A 22798-nucleotide genomic window follows, 5' to 3' on the forward strand; every position below is an offset into this window, starting at 1 on the left:
TAACTTTAGCATAACAGAGGCAGAAGTGTTAAAGGGACTAGGAGCTCTTAAAATAAACACATCCCCTGGGCCGGATGAGATCCTCCCAATAGTACTCAAAGAAATGAAAGAAGTTATTTACAAACCGCTAACCAAGATCATGCAACAGTCTCTTGACACAGGGGTTGTACCGACAGACTGGAGAATTGCAAACGTAATACCGATCCACAAAAAGGGAGACAAAACCGAACCAGGTAACTACAGACCAATAAGCCTGACTTCTATTATATGTAAACTTATGGAAACTATAATAAGATCCAAAATGGAAAATTACCTATATGGTAACAATATCCTGGGAGACAGTCAGCATGGTTTTAGGAAAGGGAGATCATGTCTAACTAACCTGCTTGATTTTTTTGAGGATACAGCATCGACAATGGATAATTGCAAAGCATAAGACATGTTTTTTTTAGATTTCCAGAAAGCTTTTGACAAAGTCCTGCATAAAAGATTAATCTTCAAACTGAATGCAGTAGGGATTCAAGGAAATGCATGCACATGGATTAGGGAGTGGTTACCATGTAGAAAACAGAAAGTACTGATTAGAGGAGAAACCTCAAAATGGAGCGAGGTAACCATTGGTGTACCACAAGGATCCGTATTAGGTCCTCTGCTATTACTAATCTACATTAATGATTTAGATTCTGGTATAGTAAGCAAACTTGTTAAATTTGCAGACGACACACAAATAGAAAGAGTGGCAATCACTGTTGCAGCAGCAAAGGTCATTCAAAATGATCTAGACAGCATTCAGGTACTTCACGCAGGCAATAAAAATGCATTATAAATATCATATGGGAGATACTGAAATTGAAGAAGGAATCTATGAAAAAGACCTAGGAGTTTATGTTGACTCAGAAATGTGTTAATCTAGACAATGTGGGGAAGTGTGGTGGAGTGTCCCACCCCTATATATTTATTTATTATTATTTGTATTTTTGTTTGCGGCGCAGATAAAAGCGCTGCATATTTGTTATTGTTTTTATAATTTAAAACCTTGTGAGGATGCGTGGCTGATCAGCTACTGATGATTTAACTAGCTGACAGTCACGCATCCTTACTAAACTCTTGCAGACTGTGGCCGAGGGGTAATAAGATAATTAACAGCTAGTTAACGGCCAGAGAGTATAAGAACCTGGGGTTGAGTGTACAGAGGAGAGTACGGGGAGCGGAGAGACCGAGGCGAATAAGAGAAACACCTGCTAAGTATCGTGCTGGGGTAAAACCAGCAAGCTTATTTGTTTATTTCTATTTGTTTGGCCAACGTGCCCTTTTGTTTTGTTGTGTTTTGTTTGTTTAAATATTTTGGTTTATTTAGTTAATAAAATGCTGAGTGCCATTGTGTTCAGCTTCACCCGCCCATCCACTGTTTTGGTTCTGTTACTTCCTGGTCCGTGACGTCACCACACCTCACCACTGCAAGCCATCCTGCCACAGGAAGCTATAAAAAAAAAAGGCCATCAAGATGCTCGGATATAGTGAAAAGTTTTGAATTTAAATCAAGGGAAGTAATGTTAAAACTTTACAATGCATTAGTAAGACCTCATCTAGAATATTGTGTTCAGTTCTGGTCACCTCGTTACAAAAAGGATATTGCTGCTCGAGAAAGAGTGCAAAGAAGAGCAACCAGAATTATCCCCGGTTTAAAAGGCATTTCGTATGCAGGCAGGCTAAATGAATTGAATCTATTCAGTCTTGAACAAAGAAGACTACGCAGTGATCTGATTCAAGTATTCAAAATCCTGAAAGGTATTGACAATGTTGACCCAGGGGACTTTTTCGACCTGAAAAAAGAAACAAGGACCACAAATGGAGATTAGATAAAGGGGCATTCAGAACAGAAAATAGGAGGCACTTCTTTACACAGAGAAGTGTGAGGGTCTGGAACCAACTCCCCAGTAATGTTGTTGAAGCTGACACCCTGGAATCCTTCAAGAAGCTGCTTGATGAGATTCTGGGATCAATAAGCTACTAACAACCAAACAAGCAAGATGGGCCGAATAGCCTCCTCTCGTTTGTAAACTTTCTTATGTTCTAATTAAAGCACTGTTGTTTACATGAATATTTCTTGCATCTTTTTACCAAACACTAATCAGTCTCCCTATTTAAATTCTGGGGTTTGCCTACTTTGCCTATTTCATATGTCGTTTACAAAATTTCATGTTCATGTATATTTGTGTCCCACAAGCAAATGTTTATTCTGGTTTACTTAATAATAAACACTAATCTAACACCAGTCAGAATATTGTATTTTCTTAATTCATTCAACAGATTTAAATATATAAATTGTTTCCCTCCAACCACAACTAAAAACCATACAGAACATCTGCTTGGGCTAATTGGATTTGTTTTATTTACATAAACATTTAGGACAAAGCTAGGCAACACTGCATATGTAATGGCTGCTCCTGATGTTTCCATACTATTTACATTTTAGGGCAAAATACATTACATAAGATTGTGCCTTTGAAAAAACAGTATGCCTAATAATTTATCCCAGTTTTTCCCCAAATAGCACTGTATTCACCTTGCACATGAGGTGGTTTACATTAAGATTGAGAGTTTATCAGATTACAAAAAGGTTTGGTCAAGATTGGTGCAAAATTATTGTGTTCACCATGTAGAGTGTGAAAGACAGAGTTAGACAGACAAACATAATTAGCCATTTGCCTGTTTTCTTTTTTAATGATGACCCTAAAAATGAAGGCTAAGTATAAAAGATGTCATAAATGTGTTCACTTAAACTTCAATTGATATTTATATTTAGTTTTATTTCCAGTTCACATTGAAACAATGAAATTATCTTAAATAGATGATTATGCCATTTTCTTATGGTTCTTAACAGTTGATTGTTATCCAGAAACAGCCATCATTTACACATTTTTATTGAGTAAAATGTACTGAAAAAACTTGCAGTATACCTATATCTTAAGAATGAAATTGACCAGTGTGCAGCATGCTGAAGACTGAAGCATGCTGGGCAGGCTCTTTGTGTTTGTGCTTAGAAGAAAGTGGACATATCAGTTCAGAAGGGCTAATAAACATGGACTTGATTGAACATATTTGGCTTTGATAAGATAAAAAAAAGAAGCATGCAGTCTTATTAAAAAAAAACAAATGTATTATTAGAATCTAATTATTAAACTTCTTATAACTGAGACACATTGTAAGGTGGCTTTGTGGCCCTTAGTTAGAGGGTAGCCAAAGTGAAAAGATCATAATACTTACCACTGTGAAATTCATAACCTTTAGAATCCATATCGTTAATGCCAAGTTTACAATCATTATGACCAACAGCAGAAGTATAAAGAAGTATAAACATCTTTTTCTCCACCCATATATTCCCACAGGATAAATTGGAGCACCTCCAGGTCTCTGAAGATTATTTGGCTGTGTGGCCAAAATATACTGCTCCTGTGCCATCTGAAAAATAATAAAAATGAAAAAAACAGAATTATGTTTGTGACAATACAATAGTGCTTGAACAAGTAGCTACATTTAGATTTATGATCTTTGATAGCGTGTGTGTGTGTGTGCTTTTGGTTTAGTATTTTGCTATTACAATATATTTATACTGGAAAGTAAAAATGGGTTTTATTTCCCACTATATATATATATATATATATATATATATATATATATATATATATATATATATATATACACACACACATACTCCCACCCACTATTTCCTTGAATAAAGCTCTGCTTTTTATTTTACAGCAGGTCTCATTCCATAAATAAATAATGAATGTTTTTTGTTGAGAAAATTGTGCCTGAATACACTCAACAAGGAAATAAACTATTCAACAGGACTGAAAGCCAATTTTGGATTACGGGGATACAATCTATGACTGCACCACAGTATCAAAAAAGATCATAGCTTTATACAATAAACTCTGTTGATCTGTTCTCCAGAATAGTCAGTCACTACATTATTGCAAATTTACAGGTTGCTTGCCACCAGATACAAATAGACTACGGCTAAGTTTTCATTAAAATGTTGAAGCGAAATAGCAGTTATGCGTATCTAAAAATTCAGCAAAGGTGAGGCTCATAAGGAAAAAAATAAGTTTCTATTCAAATACATTTCTAGCAAAAAAAACTAGTTAACCTGCTGACTTCACCTATATGAAAAAGGAGCATGAGGCTGTGGTTGCTATAGAACTTTGCTTTTAATGTCATCTGTATGAGAAATTCATATTTTTTTCTTGTATGGGTTGTCTGTTGTTTTATTTGATGGAGCTGGTATGAACATTTCAAAAGCAATATAAAAGTATGAAGCAATTACTGGATATACAGTTACATTTAGTTTACTACAACCTTTTTTATTAGTAATATTATAAACAATAAAAATATGTCTTAAAGCAGCTTCCCCGTTAGTAGGCAGCTCTGCCTTGTGTTTACATGGCGCATTAAGTTGAAATCAGAGCATGCTGGGAAGATTTTCGTGTTATGTGCTTGCTTTTCATGTGACTTTACCAGTTTCTTGTGATTTTACAGAATTATTATTTATTTCTTAGCAGACGCCCTTATCCAGGGCGACTTACAATTGTTACACAATATCACATTATTTTTTACATACAATTACCCATTTATACAGTTGGATTTTACTGGAGCAATCTAGGCAAAGTACCTTGCTCAAGGGTACAGCAGCAGTGTCCCCCACCTGGGATTGAACCCACAACCCTCCAGTCAAGAGTCCAGAGTCCTAACCACTACTCTACTACACTACTAAGATCAAGTGTATTTTGGAAGCCTGCTTCCTTTGGGCTTGTCAGCCTTTTTTTGTGCATACATTTATTGAATAAAATCATTTAATGGAAACACAGCACAAGCAGCACTTCATACAGTGTATACACGTGCCCAGGGGTGAGTCTGTTTATTTCATTGATTTGCTAAAACAACTTAACAGTACTTTCAAAGTTCAAGTAAAATTTTAGTATAAAATATTACTATAGGAGGCTGTGTGGTACAGTGGTTAAAGAAAAGTGCTTGTAACCAGAAGGTCTCCAGTTCAAATCGCACCTCAGCCACTGACACATTGTGTGATCTTGAGCAAGTCACTTAACCTCCTTGTGCTCCGTCTTTCGGGTGAGACGTAGTTGTAAGTGACTCTGCAGCTGATGCATAGTTCACACACCCTAGTCTCTGTAAGTCGCCTTGGATAAAGGCATCTGCTAAATAAACAAGTATTAGCAAAGGAAAGAGGAAAGAACGCATTTGCGTAATATGGAGCTCCTTGTTTGTGTCGTCCAGCTGACCTAAAGCCTCTTTAGGGTGTGTTTTAAAAAGTGTAATGAATCACCTAAAGCAGGAGTTTTCAACCGGGGGTACACATACCCCTGGGGTTACTTTTGGGTCATAGGGAGTACGCACGATGACTCAGAAATGCACAAATAAAAATGAAAGTAAAAGAAAATTATAATTTTTTTTAAGGGTATTATATATTCTCTAAAACACTGTTTATAATTATGTAATCCTTTGTTTAGCAGCTCAAAGTGAACCGCAGATGAAAACAAATACACAGAATCTATCACGTCCACATGTTCCACCTGTACGCATGCGTGATTTCGATTGAGTGGCTTTTATATAGGTGAAGCAGTCGTCTGCGGATTGTGCCTATGGAGAGTGCTCTGTGCTGCTCATGGTTATTGCTGTTTTCAACTTGTATCAGTGAATCATAGTGTTTCTGATTTTTTTTTTTTTTTTAGAGGTATAAATGCTCTGGTAAACATAAATAGTAGGCTAATCACAACACTCATACTTTGACGGTTTTTGTTTTATTTATTACCGCGGCTGCATTTTAGTAACAGCAGTAGCGGCTGGTTGATTATGTTGTCAGTGTTTGAAATGGATGCATTTCTTACTTGCATAACAAAAACGAAGGAAGAAAACACAGAAAGTGCAAAGCGGCAAAGTTATATAGAGTCCTTTTTGATAATTATGTTGGCTTTAATAATAATAAAAAACCAAAAGTGTAACATTGTTAAATATAGTTTTATCTTGAAGTTATATTTTTGATGTTGTAAACATTTTAAATGGCACACATAATTATGCTGAGTTGGGAAGTAAATGGTAACGTGAAAAACATTTACAGTGCAGACTATTTTGTATTATTATAATGATTTGCAGAATAGAAAGTGAATACCAAAGAGATTCCTAAATACAGTGCTCCCTCGCTATAACACAGGTCTCGGGGGACAAACAATATGAGTGATATAACCGAAGAGCGTTATAAACGGGGGACACATAACAACACACATCTAACCAAAATAAAATAACTCCCTCTCTATAATCCAAATATAGTGAAGCAAAAATGTAACTTTCCATGAATTAACCATGCATAAAGCACCATGTAATCAACCCTATATTTTTAGGTAACATTCCCACTTGTGGATCATTTTAATTAACAGTTTTTAAACTATAAATAGCCTGGATAAACAGCGGTCGGGAGTTCAGTTCGAAGCAACAGACAAGCTAACCAAGTGTGAGACGGAGAGTGGGTCGGGCAAGGGGAAGAGGGAATGTGCCCGTCCTAGGTTCGGCTGCTGGAACGGGGCTGAAGTGAAGCGAAGCTGAAACGTCTCGTCTCCCGGAGAAAGCCGCAGCTCCTCTCGCAGCAAAAAAGTAAATGCATTAGGAAAGATAACCATGTAATAAGTCTAATATTTATTTTGTTATAAAAGCTGAATAAGATGTCTGTGTTATAAAGTGCCAACGCATCTTTTCTTCAGTATCAAAAGGGAGAGACAGAAACAGAAATTAGACTGAGAAGTTGTTTACAGTTTGAACACCTGTACTGTATTTACTGTAGAAAGGAGCGTTATATCCGAGGCACGTTACAACCGAGAGTCTTATAGCGAGGAAGCACTGTACTGTACTTTAATTCGGTGCATCAGCAACTGTGGTACCATTCAGTGAGCGAAAATTGTAAAGGGTACTTTAGCTGAAACCTCCCGACAGAAGGGGTAAAGTTTCAAATCTTCAGCCATCCAAGTAGCACATCCTTGGGAAATATCATGTAAGATATGTATTATGAATTTGGTACTATGAGATTCCTTTAAACACTTCAAACACTATTCCTGTCACCGGTCTCTATAGGGACTGAACACTTTTGGTTGCTTAAGACAGGCATATGAAAGGTATGACATTTATTATGCCTCACAGGTGATGAAGTCCCTGGTGACTGGGATATAATGGAGGTGTCTGTCTGTCTATACATTTGTCCATCTGTATGTCACACTTTACATTGCTCAATATATCTGGACATGTGTCCTTCCAATAGTGATACAACTTGGTTTTAGCATTATTTGGCATACTGTATTGGGGGTATCAGATTGTGTGGATATATGAGGGTGTCTGTCTGTGCTCTCACTGTTTGTTATTATAATGTACCTGTACCAGTCCTTCCTGCTAGATCGCCAATGTCAGAGTTCAGTACTGACCAGATACAGTGGGGTGGGTTTCAATATTAAGTTAGCTGGCTGCTTGGAAGCTCAAGTTATGGCCAGTTTTGTATGACGTTCTGTGCTGGAGCTTAGTGCCGAGATATCTGCTACCAAAGCAATAATGTGGGACTACAATACCTGACAAACGTGGATTTCACAGTAACTTTGCCTGTCCTGTGCACTGTATTGACACAAAATAAATACATTTTGGATTTATTAATTAATTTATTCATTCCTTGTTGTGCCCTCCACTAAACCCACACTGAAGCAAAGTAAATACAGTAGACCCCTGTTAATCCGTGCAGATTGGGATCGATTTGAGCCCGAATTAGTAAAAATCACGGATTAGCCGAAATTGAGTTTACTGTTTGGGAAATCCCTGCGCTATTAATTGAAAACTCAAAAAATGCAATAATACAAATAAAATATAATGTCCCAACAACGGTCAAAATATATACTGTACATAATCAGCATTGTTCAGAGGCAGAGAGAGCTGGTTTAAAAAAGTCACTGATCTTGCTCTGAGTCTTTAATTGTCATAGCTGCTCTTCATAGTCAGACTGCCAGGCTAAGAGTCTTAAGTCTGCTTTCTGCTCACTTGTCACTGGTTTCAGTAACTACAATGCAGTGCTGCCCGTTGGCTTGCACTATACATTCAATTTAATTGAATTAAATTAATGATGACGTCCGCTTCTGCACAGATACGCTGATTTCTGCACTAATAAAGTGAGCGAATACCCACTTCGGCATAGATCAGATGATTTCTGCACTAATACATTTTGATAATGTACTGTATTAAACCTTACAGATTATTGGAACATAAATTATCGAAACACAGATTAATGTGAGTCTACTGTACATGACAATACCATAAAACGAACTCCTCATTTGCTTACCTAACAGCATCTAGGTCTTAAAAAACACATATCCAGCTTTCATTAAACTACTCACTGCCATTTCTTATTCTATAATATTCCATACATACTGATGATATATGCCATGACCAGAAACTTTTTTTTGTCATACTGACATTTACTGGCTGGTAAAAGCAGGTTAATAAGTGTTTTTACTGTATACAATTGTTGTGTCTCATATTCTCGTTTTTAAATTCCTGTATCACCTCCACTTCGAAGAGTTTCAACTCATTAGTTAAACCTCTGAATAGGCCCAATATTTCAGGAAAAGTAGACACTTCCTTAATTAGTGCAAGATATGATGTATGCTGTAGGACAGTGGTATTCAACTCTGGAACTCGAGATCTTTTCCAGTCCTGGTCTTTATTCCAACCAGGTCCTAAATTAGTTAATTGCCTCTCAGCAGCTTCAATTAACTACATTAGGACCTGCTTGGAGTAAAAACCTGGACTGGAATTGATTTCAAGGGCCAGAGTTGAATACCACTGTATCATCGCTGAGTAATAGCTGTAAAAGGTATTCCCGGTAAACTGATTAATTATTGGCAAACTGACTAATCAATTAAATAAGAATAAGTACGGGCATCCTGGCTCTGTAATGAAACAATTGTCAATTGTTACACCGTTTAGGAGTTTGTTAGCTGCAAGTACAAGAGGGCACTGAAAGAACAGCAACGGTCCGAAAAAAGTAAATGCAAAGTTGCTAACCACGAAAATTATTATGAAACAGGGCTCTTTCTGAAAATCAGTTAAGGACTTCAACGGAACCAAACTAAGACTAGACCAATTTTTTACCACCTTATAAGGAAAGTGCACCACAGACCCCTACTTGTAAAAGACAATATAAGCCCAGCAAAAAAGGAGCACAATGCTCTCAAACCACAAAAAACCCAAAGGTGCTGCTCCTTGACTGAAGGAAACCACAAAGTAAACCTCAGTTGCAGATGCTATACAGGGAAGAAGTGGTGACAGCCTGAAAGACCAGGACCATGGTGAAAAAAGCGGAGAGACTGAGACAGAGACATATCCCTGCCATGTATCAAAAAGGACTGTTTGGACTAACACGTCTACTGAATTACAAAGGATCCAAAAGACTGTGTTGGGCCTCATTCGTGGTTAAAGAATGAAAGAAGAGGACAATGCATAAAGACTGTGTTGATCCCGTTGGAGGTTGAAAAATCATTAACGACAGGACTTCATGTACAATTCAATCAGCCAACTTCCACAACCCAAAGGCAAATGAGTCAGTGTTGCCGGGACTGTTGAGTATAATCTATGTTACATTCTCCAGATGAAACCTGATTACATGAAATATACTTACATGAAACATAAATAGAGTAATTTAATTATAGTGCCCTTTCAATTCGAACATGACTGCCAAAACAATACTTTTGGGATATGCCTGCTTGTCAGGTATTTACTGAGCATTTTATATCAAAGCTGCCGATAGGCCCCTCCGTGGAGTGACGTCCTCGGTCCCGCTTCCAGAGGTAATAAATAGTCACTGCACGGAGACTTCAGTGTCTTTTGCCTTTCACTTCAGGTGAGTAAACAAGGTACGTATAAACTAACCTTCTCCAGTTGTGGGATTGACTCTTAAGAGCTCTCTATCGAGTTCGTCTGCAGTTCCCTTGCAATTTTATTGCTGGAAGTTGGCTCGCAACTTCCCCGGAATCAGAAACTCGGCAGCTGAGGACTGAGCTAACGCTACACAACTGCGTTTCGTTTAAAAAAACTTTCTACAGCCTACATCGCAAAGCGATATTAGTCTGCTTTACTAACCTTGCAGCTTGCTGCATGTGTTTTCTATAATTTTCCTCTGCTTTTTGCAGCTGAAAAAAAAAAGTTTTAAGAGAAGGGAGAACTTGATCCTCCAGCGAGACTAGCTCTGCAGATATATCTGGTCTTGTTGTTGAGCAGACTAAGCACATTATGCCACTCACCTATAAAGAGGTGTGTAGATATAAAAAAGTGTGTTTTTTTCTTTGTCTTTTTTTCTCCTTTCTCCAGGTCTGTAGGCTGTGCCACCCCGCTGCAAGCAACGCACTGGACCATCCGTGTGCTGCACGCGGTCCAGATGCCATCTTGGGTGCTCCACTCCACTGCAAGCTTCGCGCTGCACTGGCTGTGTGACTGCACTGCAACTGTCTGCAGGCTACGCTCCACACCGTTGCAAACTACGCGCTGTTCCTGGTTGTGTGATTGCAAGCAGCCCAGACAAAGACACACAGCTCTAGATAAGAACCACTGCTCTAAATGACAGACTACTCAAATTTGAACATGTCAATCAAAGTAGCTGCAAAGATTTAAATAACTGCTGTAGACATTTTTGATTGAAATAAATAGCACTGTATACATGTCATATTTAAAATGTATAATATACTGTTGCAATTAAGAAATTTAATAACAAAACTGTATAATATACATGCTTTTTTATGCGAATCAGCTCAGTTTGTTTTATGTAGAAATATTGACACAGAACATTCAAAATGTTAATAGTATACATAGTTAGCATATGTTTTTACAGTATATTGGGCATAGAGCCTAATTAAATATAAATTATTGCAATTGAGGCTTTATTGTGATAGGTAAATTCAGTTTACCTAGCTTATTACTATTCACTAAATATTTTGAGTAGCTTGTTCCGCATTACTGGTACTTAATCTGGTAGGGTGTGGCTACATTCCTTTTTGAATTGCCCTGTGAATTGTCCCAGATTGGTGCAGGGCCTGTGCTAGTTGTCGTTGGATCTATAACTTGGTGTCTGAAAAACAGTTGCGGTAAGTCACTCGTAACCTATGCTATAATTTTACCTTTTGTTTTTATTCATTTCTCACCTGCTCTCTTCCTTGTTAAATTATTATAAATCCTATTTTATTTATGTATTGTCTTCCACACACTATGGATTCCGAAATGCATGCTTTGATCTGTATTTCTTCTGAAATGTATATGGTGATCAATACAAGGAAGCTGTGGTAAAGCCTATGCTAAAGAAACACAATTTGGACACTAAAGTCCTCAATAGCTATAGACCAATCTCCCACCTACCACTCTTAGATAAGGTTCTAGAGAGAGTTTTTGCAATTGTTCAAGAAGTTTCAGTCTGGTTTTCGTGCTGCACATAGCACCGAGATGGCCCTTGTCAGAGTTGTGAATAATCTGCTGATAAGCTCTGACTCTGGCTTTCCATCAGTTTTAATTCTTCTAGATCTAAGTGCTGCCTTTGATACTGTAGACCATTCCATTCTACTGAATCGTCTTGAAAGCACAGTGGGACTGTCTGGCCTTGTCTTATTTTTTTCTGATAGGTTTCAGTTTGTCTCTATTGGGGAGGTAAAATCGGCATTATCGGAAGTTGTCTGTGGTGTTCCACAGGGCTCCAGTCTAGGTCCCTTGTTGTTTTCATTATATATGCTACCATTAGGTGACATTATCTGCAGACACAGAGTGAACTTCCATTGCTGTGCTGATGATACCCAGCTATATTTGTCCCTAAAGCCAGGAATTTCTTCTGCCTAGCTACTTGCCTTACAAACATCAAGCATTGGATGTAACAGAAGTGTCTAATGTTGAATTCAGATAAAACAAAGGTTATTCTACTTGGTTTACAGAACGAACTAAAAGGAAATATGGGATTACATGAGCTCAACCCTTGCAGTCTCTCATCAAAACTTAAACTAGAAATTAAGAGTTGGGGGTCATCTTTGATCCTATTAGGGCAGTTACTAAAGTATCTTTTTACCATTTGAGAAATATAGCCACACTTAGACCAATTATTTCCGTATCTGATGCCAAGAGACTAATGCATGCCTTTGTTTCATCAAGAATTGATTATTGCAATGCATTTTTTTCTGGTATCCCAAAACGTGTGGTATCCCACTTGCAGCTTGTTCAGAATACTGCCGCAAGAATTGTGATCTTTTACTGTTGTCTAGGACAGTTTGTGAGTATCAAACTTTATTGCAGTCATAAAAAAATTTAAAAAAATAGCCAAGACTTCCAATATTCTTTAACAAGTTAAAGTTAATGGGCTCGCTGTTTCAGTGACATTTTAAATATAAATCAATCCAATAAGCACTTACCTGCCCACCAAATCTCTGCATTGTTTTCTAATTAATATGTAAAAATATGATGGAATTGGTTTGAAATACGGTTGAATGGGCTTGGAGATTAATTGGAACAGTTTCAGTATTGAGTCTGTGGAGAACAGTAACAGCAGGGCATCAAGCTGTTCCAAAGCTACAGATTGCAATAGGAATAGGGTTTAACCATATTATAATGTAATTTGGCAGCAGCATGTCATAACCACCGAACACACTTTACTTCAATCGCAACTTTTTGGCATACTGTACATACTGAGTATATGAAAACAATACTGTATTTTAAGACAAGACTACACTCTGTTAAATGTCTGTAATGCATGTAAATGTTTAAAAGAAAACATTTGAAAGTTAGCTTAACCCTGAATGCTTTATTGACAAAACCACATTATAGCTTAACCTTGAATGCCTTACTATCAAAACCACATTGTAGCTTACACTGCTAAATGCTATACAGTTTTTCTAACGCCCCTCTGACCTTTGTCACTGAAATGTTAACTCAAAACTGTGCTACAGAATAGCTGATACAGCTATTATCTAGTTCTCTATGCAGGTACAAAGGCATTGTATTTCACAGGTGGCTTTCTGGCTTAACATTTGTGATATTGTGATGACAGCACCAGGTGCCTGTGTGATAGTTTCCTGGGTGTCTCCTAGCATTGGCACTTCAGTTGTTGACATTTCTGGATCGATGTCTATTTCCTCTTCAGTCTCTAGACACTTCATAAAGAATGATCTCCTTTTTGAGCAGCTCTCATGGATCCTCTCTTAGCTATCCAGTATATCTCCCTCAGTAATAAGGAGTTTGCATCTTCCCCATTGGTCTGGGTCTAGATATATCTGATGGCTAGACATATACCTTCTTGCCTGCAAAAGCTTTCATCTTGGCTTTGGGTAGTTCACACGTTTATTTCAGGCTGGTCAGTTCTAAACAGCATTGTTATAGATGGGACACCTGGGGCCTGTTGCATGAAGGTGGTTTAATGAGTTATCGGGATAACTTCCAGGTTTCATTGTGAAAGTCTGGCTTATTCCTTTGCTTCAGAGCAGGATAACTAAGATTAATCCTGACTTTTAAAACTGAAGGAAACTGTATCCCGGAAGCGGCAGATGTTGGTGCTACAATTATAAGGGCTTTTTGTCGGGAGAGGGTGTTCAGTGATTGTCAAGATCCACTGAATAATCCAGATTCCACCCTGTATGAGCGATACTGTTTCTTTAGGGATGGTATCCTGTATCTGGCGGGTCTCCTGAGACCCTCCCTTGAACAACCGACCAGACGGAACAGAGCCCTTACACATATACAGGTGCTCTGCATAGCCCTAAGGTTTATAGGTCTGCTAAGAAAATAAATAATAATATAAGACAAATAATTACATTACTTTTAACATATGTACACAAGCAAAGTTAGCACCCGCATTTCTGTTTTTTTTTTTTTTTTTTTCATAGGTACCACCAAATTCCAATATTAAAAATATTTGTTACTTTTCAGGTCGGTATAATGGACTGGTTCTTGGCGACAATGGGTATGCGTGCCGGCTGTTTCTGATGACCCCGTACCTCAACCCCCAACCAGGGTCTCAGGCAAAGCTGAATTTGTCTTTATGTAAGACCAGAGTAAAAACTGAGATGACCTTTGGCATCCTTAAAGCCAGGTTTGCCTGTTTAAAGGGCCTCCGGTGTCACCACAAAGAACCTGTGACATCACAGTGGCATGTGAGGTCCTCCACAATATTGCAACTATTAGGATGGAGTGAGTCCCCCATCTCAGACAGCTGCCAGAGAATTTCAACCAGCCTGGCAGGCAGGCAAACTAAGATGGCAGAGTTGTTAGAGATGCCATTGCTGCCGGTTATTTTAGTTAGATGCGCCTACATTTCAAGTGTTTATTGTCTATTAAATAAATGAATTGTACTTAAATACATTAACAATGTGGTCTGATTTGAATATACTTTATTAAAATTTGTACATTAAATATATGATACATTATAACAATTTCATAATAATATTTAGTATAATTTAATGATAAAACATAAGGCCATCAAGCTTCAAGGTAAAGAAAATACACTTAATTAAAAATACATATTGTTACACATGGCAATTTAGTTGTAGTAAAGGTATAAATAAAATAAAAAAGTGTGGCTGCTCTATGAATACACTATGTAACACAATTTTTGTTCCTGGGTAGTAAGTGTTATTTCCTAATTGCTTATGCCTCAAAAGTATAGAAAATGGCTATTATTCCCCACAAACTTTGCTTTTGTGACCAGGAGTGATATTTTGAAATTTACCTATTTCCAATGAGAAAATGGGCGAATTTGTGTCATTTCGTTCACATAAAGTCAGGAAAAAACAACATATGAATCCAAATTAACATGTATTTATGCTAAAGTAATACAAAAATGACTACAAAAGATTTAGAAGTGAGTAGTTTTTCGAGATTTACGATTATACTGTAAATCGCTTTCACAAATCAGCCCCCAAATGTAGTCTCCCATCATGTTCTTGTTTACAGTATAATCATAAATCTTGAAAAACTACTCACTTCTAAATCTTTTGTAGTCATTTTTGTATTACTCTCTTTACATTTCCACTTCTAACATCTCTTCTTCAGGGGTATGTGGACATTTAAATAAACAGGTGTTATTTAATACATCTACACATCAGTCTGACAACTTACAATTCTTACATGTAAATGTAAACAGTAACTTCTAAATATTTCCTTCTAGGGTTGAATATAGTCCTTTTTTTAACAAATATAAAGTGCTTTGGGCCTGAAGCTAGTGCTTATACATATATTATCGACTTCTCTATGCAGGTACAAAGTCCTTGTATTTCACAAGTGGCTTTCTGGCTTGACATTTGTGATATTTTAATGACAGCACCAGATGCCTCTGTGCTAACATTACAGGATCAAGGCCACAGATGTGTGCAATGCATTGACGAGCAACAGTAAGTGGCTGTGACAGAGAGTGAATTAATCCTAGTCAACAATCTCCATCCCGACCTATGAGGGTGCTGTATAACTGGAACAGGGTGCATCGTACTGGATGGTTCGGCAGTTCATTCCAGGGTCAGTCGGAAGCCAGCCATCCAGGAAGGGGGTGGAGTCACAATGCCTTAAGTCATCGATTCTAATGCGGTACGCATTGGATGAGACGTGATTGAACTAGCTATTGCAGGGGGAGTGACTCAGGGTATAACAGGGGGTGTGACGATGTAATTTCCTTAACGGGTACTGAAAAGACCCGTTAAGGAAATGGAAGTAATTAATTATCATGAGTGTTTCGTGTTTTGTTTGTTTGTTTGTCGTGCAAACTGTTTGTCATTTGTCTTTGTTAGACGGCTAAGCACTAGCCGGGAGCTGACGCTACAAGCCAGCACTAAACCCGGACTACACTACACCACTGTTTCACAAACTGTTTGTCTTTCACCACACATGTACAAGAGCACCCACTATCGGGAGAAGTGACCGTGTCTGTGTTGTGTGTTAATTATTAGTGTCTTATAGTTTCGGGACTGAAACCCTTGTTTTGCACGGAGCGATACACATTGCTGTGTACAGCCTATGTTTATTATTTAAGTGTTGTTGACACGCAACCCAGCCAAATAAAGGAGCTGTTTTATTGAACTTTCACTGTCTTGTGTGTGTTATTCCTGAGCACTGCACCAACAACACCTGCGCATTACAAACCACTTTGCCACAGTGGCCCAAAAACATTTAACACTGCACAAGGTACGCATGTTTCTACTTATTATTTATTTATTTCTTAGCAGACGCCCTTATCCACAATTGTTACAAGATCACATTATTTTTACATACAATTACCCATTCATACAGTTGGGTTTTTACTGGAGCAATCTAGGCAAACTACCTTGCTCAAGGGTACAGCAGCAGTGTCCCCCATCTGGGATTGAACCCACGACACTCCAGTCAAGAGTCCAGAGCCCCTAACCACTACTCCACACTGCTGCCCTACTTGAACAATGCACCAGGAGATATGTGGTCCTAACCACTATAAAGGCTGTTATAAATTTTTTATTCCATCACAATTAATCATTTTAAAAGCACTAGTCTATGTATACCTGCTCTTACATGGTCAACCAAAAACGTAGTTTTACTTTCGAGGCTGGGTTACTTCTTCTATAAACCAAGATTGCCTTGGCTTTAAATCCTCCTATTCACATTTTAACCTTTATGACCCTGATTAAATACTTTATTGCATGGCAAAATAAATGCTTTGTAGAATGCAAAAAGACAAATAAAATATGACAGCACTTATATCAAGCAATGATCTGGACTGCCAAGGATCCTCCATGCAATCAGCTGAACTGTAATTGAACAGATTTACTTGGCAGGAAAACTCTCTTAAATAGACAATAAGGCAATTTGAGAAAATTCCAGTTAATGAAAATATGGTCCGTAACAGCACTTGCAACAAAACGGTGGAGTAACATCAATCCAATTTTATACGACCCAACATGCATTGCTATCTGAGGCAATCATGACACTGCTTTTGTTCTATAAGTAATTCACTTCACTCCCATACTTACCAAAATACCATGACAGGAACTGTAAACTTTAGTTTTAGTCTTGATCTTTGCATTGACCCTGCACTTCCTTCTCACATAATACTTTAATTTACTGTGTGCTTTGTATTAGCATACTCCAGGTGTTTATGTAGCACCCTAAATTTAAATGTTACAGTTAATAGCAAAATAGTCGTGCTATGCGTTAGATAAACAGTAAGGCTGTGGAACAAAGTAAATGGAATGATCCAGTTCTGAAAAACCACCTATCTTTTTCCTGTTTGAGTCATGGTTTAATCCACCTGCGTCACATGACTAGGGAGTTTTAGTGGAGCTGAGTTCAGGGGTCAAGAGTCAGTTATTGGAGCGCAAAGTGTTTGATCCAGCGGAGTTTCCAACAGGGAGGGAGCGGCCTGAAGGACGGAGAGGAATTTGGACGGATTAAGAAAGGGAAAGGAGTGTTCGCGGAAGAAATCGAGGAGAGGTTAGGGGGGGGGGGGGGGGGGGGTGACTTTGGACTAAAGAAAAAAAAATGACAGAGAAAAGGAGTAAAGGAGAGGAAGAAATGGAAAGTGTAAATATGGGAAGTAAAAGAAAAAATGATTCAGGTGTTGAAAGGAAAGAAGGTTGGCATGAGTCAGGAAAGAAAAACAAAGGGAAAGTAAGGAAGTAGAAGGTAAAAAGGAAGACAGGTGATTATAAAATAAAAAATAAAATATAAAAATTTTAACAATGTTAAACCGTTAAAAGTGGCTGAATGGATTAAGGTGGCTGTAGGGAGAGTAAAGGCAGTGAAAAAAGTAAATGGTGGAGGTTTATTAATTGAGTGTATGAGTAAGAGGAAAAAAATGCTGGGGTTAGAGGAGCTAGGCCAAATCCCGATTGAGGCAGGAAAAGAAAATATGTAAAGGAGTGATATATGGGGTGATGATGGACATTACAGTAGAGGAGTTAGAGGAAGAGTTGGAGAAGGATCAGGTGGTGGAGGTAAGGCGTATTGGGAAAAGGGATGAAAAGGGGGAGGTTCAATCTACAACAGTAGTATTAACGTTTGAGCTAGAAAATATGCCTGAGCAAGTAATTATGGGATTTCAAAGATTTAGAGTGAATGAGTATAGGCCATCGCCTATACGATGTTATAAGTGTCAACTATTTGGTCATATGGCAGGCTCCTGCAGGGGTAAAAGAAGATGTGCTAAGTGTGGTAGGGATCATGAGTTCAGGGATTGTGACAAAAAAGAACATGTTGTAACTGTGGTGGGGGGCATAGTACAGCATTCAAAGGATGTGTGGAACAGATAAATACCAGGGAGATTCAAAGAATTAAATTTGAGGAAAAAACTTTGTATGCTAGTGCAGTAAAAAGCTATAAAGAACAAACAGAAAAAATACAACGAGAAAAAGTACAGATGAATTCAAGGCAGGAAAAGGCAATCAAGAGTATTACTAAAGTGACAGAGAAGGTAACCGAAGAAACGTTATTGGTGAATAAAAAAACAATTCTTGCTGTTTATTATTGATGTGATCAATTGTACTGCGCAAACTAAGAGTAGGACAGAGAAGATGCAAATTGTGAGTAAAGCTGGAGAAAGATACTTGGGAATAGAATTAATGTGGAGGATGGTGTGATAAGCGTTATGAATATGTATAACCCTTGTAAGGAATTAGATAAGGAAGAAATAATTAATATTATTGAACATATGAGGGGTGGGAAGATTATTTGTGGAGATTTTAATAGCCATAATACTTTATGGGGAAGTAAGATAAATGATAGAAATGGAATGGTGATTGAAGAAATAATAGGAGATTTAAATTTGGTGGTTTTAAATTCTGGGGAAGGAACAAGGTATGATGTAAATACTGGGAAAAGTTCAGCGCTAGATTTATCTATTGTATCAGCGCAGTTGGGAGTAAGAGTGGATTGGAAGATATTAATGGCTGAAGAAATGGGAAGTGATCATTTCCCTATAATTCTTACGATAGATTGGAAGACTAAGATCTATGAGCAGGTGCAAGAAGAGAGATGGGATTATAAAAAAGCAAACTGGGAAACATTTAAATACATCTGTAATAGTACTATTGAAGAAAATATAATACAAGATGATGTAAATATTTTTAATGAGGGGATAATAAAGGCTATTACGCAAGCAGCAAAGGGAGCTATTCCAATTAGGAAAACTAAGAAGGGGGCAAAACCAGTAGTACCTTGGTGGAATAAAGGGTGTTCCAGACTGATTAAAGAAAGGGAATCTTGACTGAGAAAAGTTAAAAAAAAATATGTTGGCAGATGACTTAATTAAGTTTAAAAAATCAAAAGCAATGGCTCAAAGGGCTATTAGGAACAGGAAAAAGGTATATTGGCAGGATTATTGCACTAAAATAAGTTATGATTCTAGTATAAAAGATGTGTGGAATAAAATTAAGGCAATGGCAGGAAAAGGGAAAGGAAATAAATTATTTCTGTTAAAGCAGGATAGAATAATTATAATGGATGATGAGAAGAAAACCTCCATGCTGGGGTTAGCATTTGCTAAGGTGGGGCTAGATGAGAATTATAATAAATAATTTTTAGATAAGAGGGGACAATTTTGCATAAAAAATTCAGTAATATTGGGAGATAGGGAAGATGTCAAAACAAAAATAAATGTTCCATTTTCAATAGGTGAAGTGAAAGCTGCGATTGAAAAAGGCAAGAATTCCTCGCCAGGTGAAGATAAGATTTCTTATATTATGTATAAAATGTTACCAGAAAGAAGTTTAGAAATATTATTCAAACTTTATAATAAAGTGTGGGAGTTGGGGGTGTTACCTAAAGAATGGAAGAATGCTGTCATCATTCCTATAAGTAAGGCAGGAAAGGATCCGGGTGAAGTGGGATCTTATCGAACAATAGCATTGACGGTTACTATATGTAAAATTATGGAAAGGATGGTGTGTGAGAGAATGTGGTATTTTTTGGAATCTAAAAAATTAATGAGTGATTATCAAAGTGTCTTTCATAAAAATAGATCGACGACTGATCAGTTGGTAAGATTGTCTACTGAAGTCAAGGAGGCATTAAGTGAGAATGAGGTGGTTGGGGCAGTTTTTATTGACATAGAGAAAGCGTATGATATGATCTGGAAAGAAGGCTTAATATATAAAATAGCATCATTGGGGATAAAAGGGAGGACTTTGTGGTGGATCAGAGAGTTTCTGAAGGAAAGAGGATTTAAAATAAAAATTAAGGGGAAGTTCTCTGAAAGATTTGAGATGCAAAATGGAACTCCTCAAGGAAGTGTTATCAGCCCTTTGCTATTTAATATAATGATAAATGATTTAGCTGAGGATATTTTAGTAGGATCGAAAGTATCTGTAGGTCTGTTTGCTGATGATGGGGTTATTTATAAAAGGAATAAACATATTGAAATAGTTAGGAGGGAATTGCAGGAGGCAATGAATAATCTGGAAAAGTGGTCAAATAAATGGGGCTTTAAAAAATCAGTAACAAAAACAGAGGTGCTATTATTTTCACGAAGAAGAAGAGAGCCGGAGAAGCTAAATTTATTATACCAAGATAAGATTCTTAAAGAGGTGGAGGAATTTAGATACTTGGGAGTGTGGTTTGATAAAAAAAATTACTTGGGGAAAACAAATAAATTCTATAATAGATAAATGTAAAGGAAGGATAAATATTCTAAGAAGTATTTCAGGGACGATTTGGGGAGCAAATAAAACTAGTATGATGATGATATACAGAGGGTTAATTAGGAGTGTAATAGATTATGGAAGTCAGATTCTAGTGGGAACTTGTAAAAGTGAGATGGAAAAATTGGATAATTTGCAAGCTAAAGCAATAAGGGTGTGTATAGGAGCTCTGAAATCTGCTCCAATAAATGCTATGCAGGTTTTAATAAATTAGATGCCACTGGAACTAAGGAGAAAATGGCTAAGTATAAAGTATTGGATAAAGGATAACTCTCTGCATACAGAATTTCCTCCTCGGAAAAGCATGGAAGATAGCATGGAAGAAGAGGTGGGAAACAAATGGGGGCACGTTGGGGTATTGGATGCAAAAATGGTTAAAGGAATTGGGAATGGAAAATCTGAAGTTGGTAAAGAATGTTAATATAAATGTGTTTCCGGGATGGTTGATGGAAAAACCAAACTGTTGTATAGAATTGAGTGAGCAAGTGAAGAAAGGAGGGGAAAACATGGAATTGAAAAGAAAGTCAAGCTTTTGTAGAGGTAGAGTATGGAGGCACTATGTATATATACAGATGGATCCAAGGATCCAAAAACAGGAAGAGTGGCAATAGCATATTATATCCCAGAATTAGATATCTGTAAAACAGCGAGGATATCTGACCATTTATCAGTATATGTTGCAGAAATGGTAGCTATACTATTTGCAATAGTTAAAATAGCTGAAATAAAGCCTAAATTATGTGTTCTTATTGCATTAAAAGGGGAGTTTAATAATAGAAGAGATATCATGTTTGAAATAATGCAACAATATAAGGAATGTACAATAATGGGGATCGAAGTGATTTTAGTTTGGATTCCTGGTCACTCTGGCATTCTGGGCAACGAGATGGTAGATCTGGCAGCAAAAAGTGGGTTAAAAAGAGAGGAAATTATTATGGTGATTCCTCTGGGATTGCAGGAAATGGGAGGCTATGTGAAAAAAAATGATAGTAAAAGAAGGAGAGCATAAAAGGAAGGTTTTATCATAATATCCAGAAAGAGGTGAATAACAGTTGGGTGAACAAAGAGTTGGGAAGGAAAGAGGAACGAGCGTTGGATAGGTTAAGGATTGGGCATAGTTCTTTAAATGAACATCTTTTAAGACTGGGGATACATGAAGATAGAAAATTGTGAAAAATGTAAAGTAGCTGAAACAGTAGAACATTATTTATTAAAGTGTGAGAAATATGAGGAGCAGAGAAGGAAAATGGAGAGGAGGCTGAGAGAAATGGAAGTATATGAGGTCAATATAAAGAACTTGCTGGGAAAAGGGAAAGAGGAAGAGAGACTGAATAGAGAAAGGATACTGACGAAATATATAAAGGAAACAGGAAAAGAAGGGAAGTTATAATAAATAAAGATGACAGAAAAATAAAGTAAAACAAAGACAGACAAAGGACTACAGATAGTGGGCGCTAATCATCTAAAATAATAGATGGAATGCGCCCTATAGATTAACCAGAAGAACTAGAAGAAGAAGAAGAAGAAGAAGAAGAAGAAGAAGAAGAAGAAGAAGAAGAAGAAGAAGAAGAAGAAGAAGAGTGAGTTATTAATTATACTTGTTCTGGCCAGTGTGTAACTCATGTCTCCACACTCTGTTACAGGTAATTGCTATATTGAATTTAATATTGAAAAACAAGTTATAAAATTACTCAATACTGTTTGATATAGTTACTTTCAGTATAATCGCTGGATTATAATGTTATAAAGAGCGTTAGTCATTGTTATTAAATTATGTTATGTTATGGTAGAATTGTAGGTTCCATAATCGTGAGATGCTGAAATGCCTGTTTGTAGCGCTCACTGACCAAACATGAGTTTTCTATTCTAGATACTGTTTAGTTTTGCATAATGTTGTACTTTCATGTATAATTTCAGTTATATTATACTCGAAATACTGGCTTGTGATTTCATACAATTGTAAAGTAAGCAGACCTTGTACTGTTAGAGCCCACATGGAATGATTTTCTGTGAACACCGTGCTATATACTGTATGTATAAGTGGAATTGTAAGAGAGAGTTATTAATTATACTCGTTC

The 22798-nt window shown here is 37.1% G+C and overlaps 1 protein-coding gene across 1 annotated transcript in view; it reads right to left on the bottom strand.

The window, feature by feature from the left end:
- Positions 1-22798, bottom strand: part of LOC117408747 (zeta-sarcoglycan-like) — a 296683-nt gene that overhangs the window by 130103 nt on the left and 143782 nt on the right. The window contains exon 2 of the mRNA XM_058997772.1: positions 3268-3462. Within this exon, the coding sequence (XP_058853755.1) occupies positions 3268-3462 (195 nt within the window). The remainder of the gene's footprint in view (positions 1-3267; positions 3463-22798) is intronic.

The sequence above is a fragment of the Acipenser ruthenus genome, chromosome 2 (assembly GCF_902713425.1).
Source record: "Acipenser ruthenus chromosome 2, fAciRut3.2 maternal haplotype, whole genome shotgun sequence".
NCBI lineage: Eukaryota > Metazoa > Chordata > Actinopteri > Acipenseriformes > Acipenseridae > Acipenser > Acipenser ruthenus.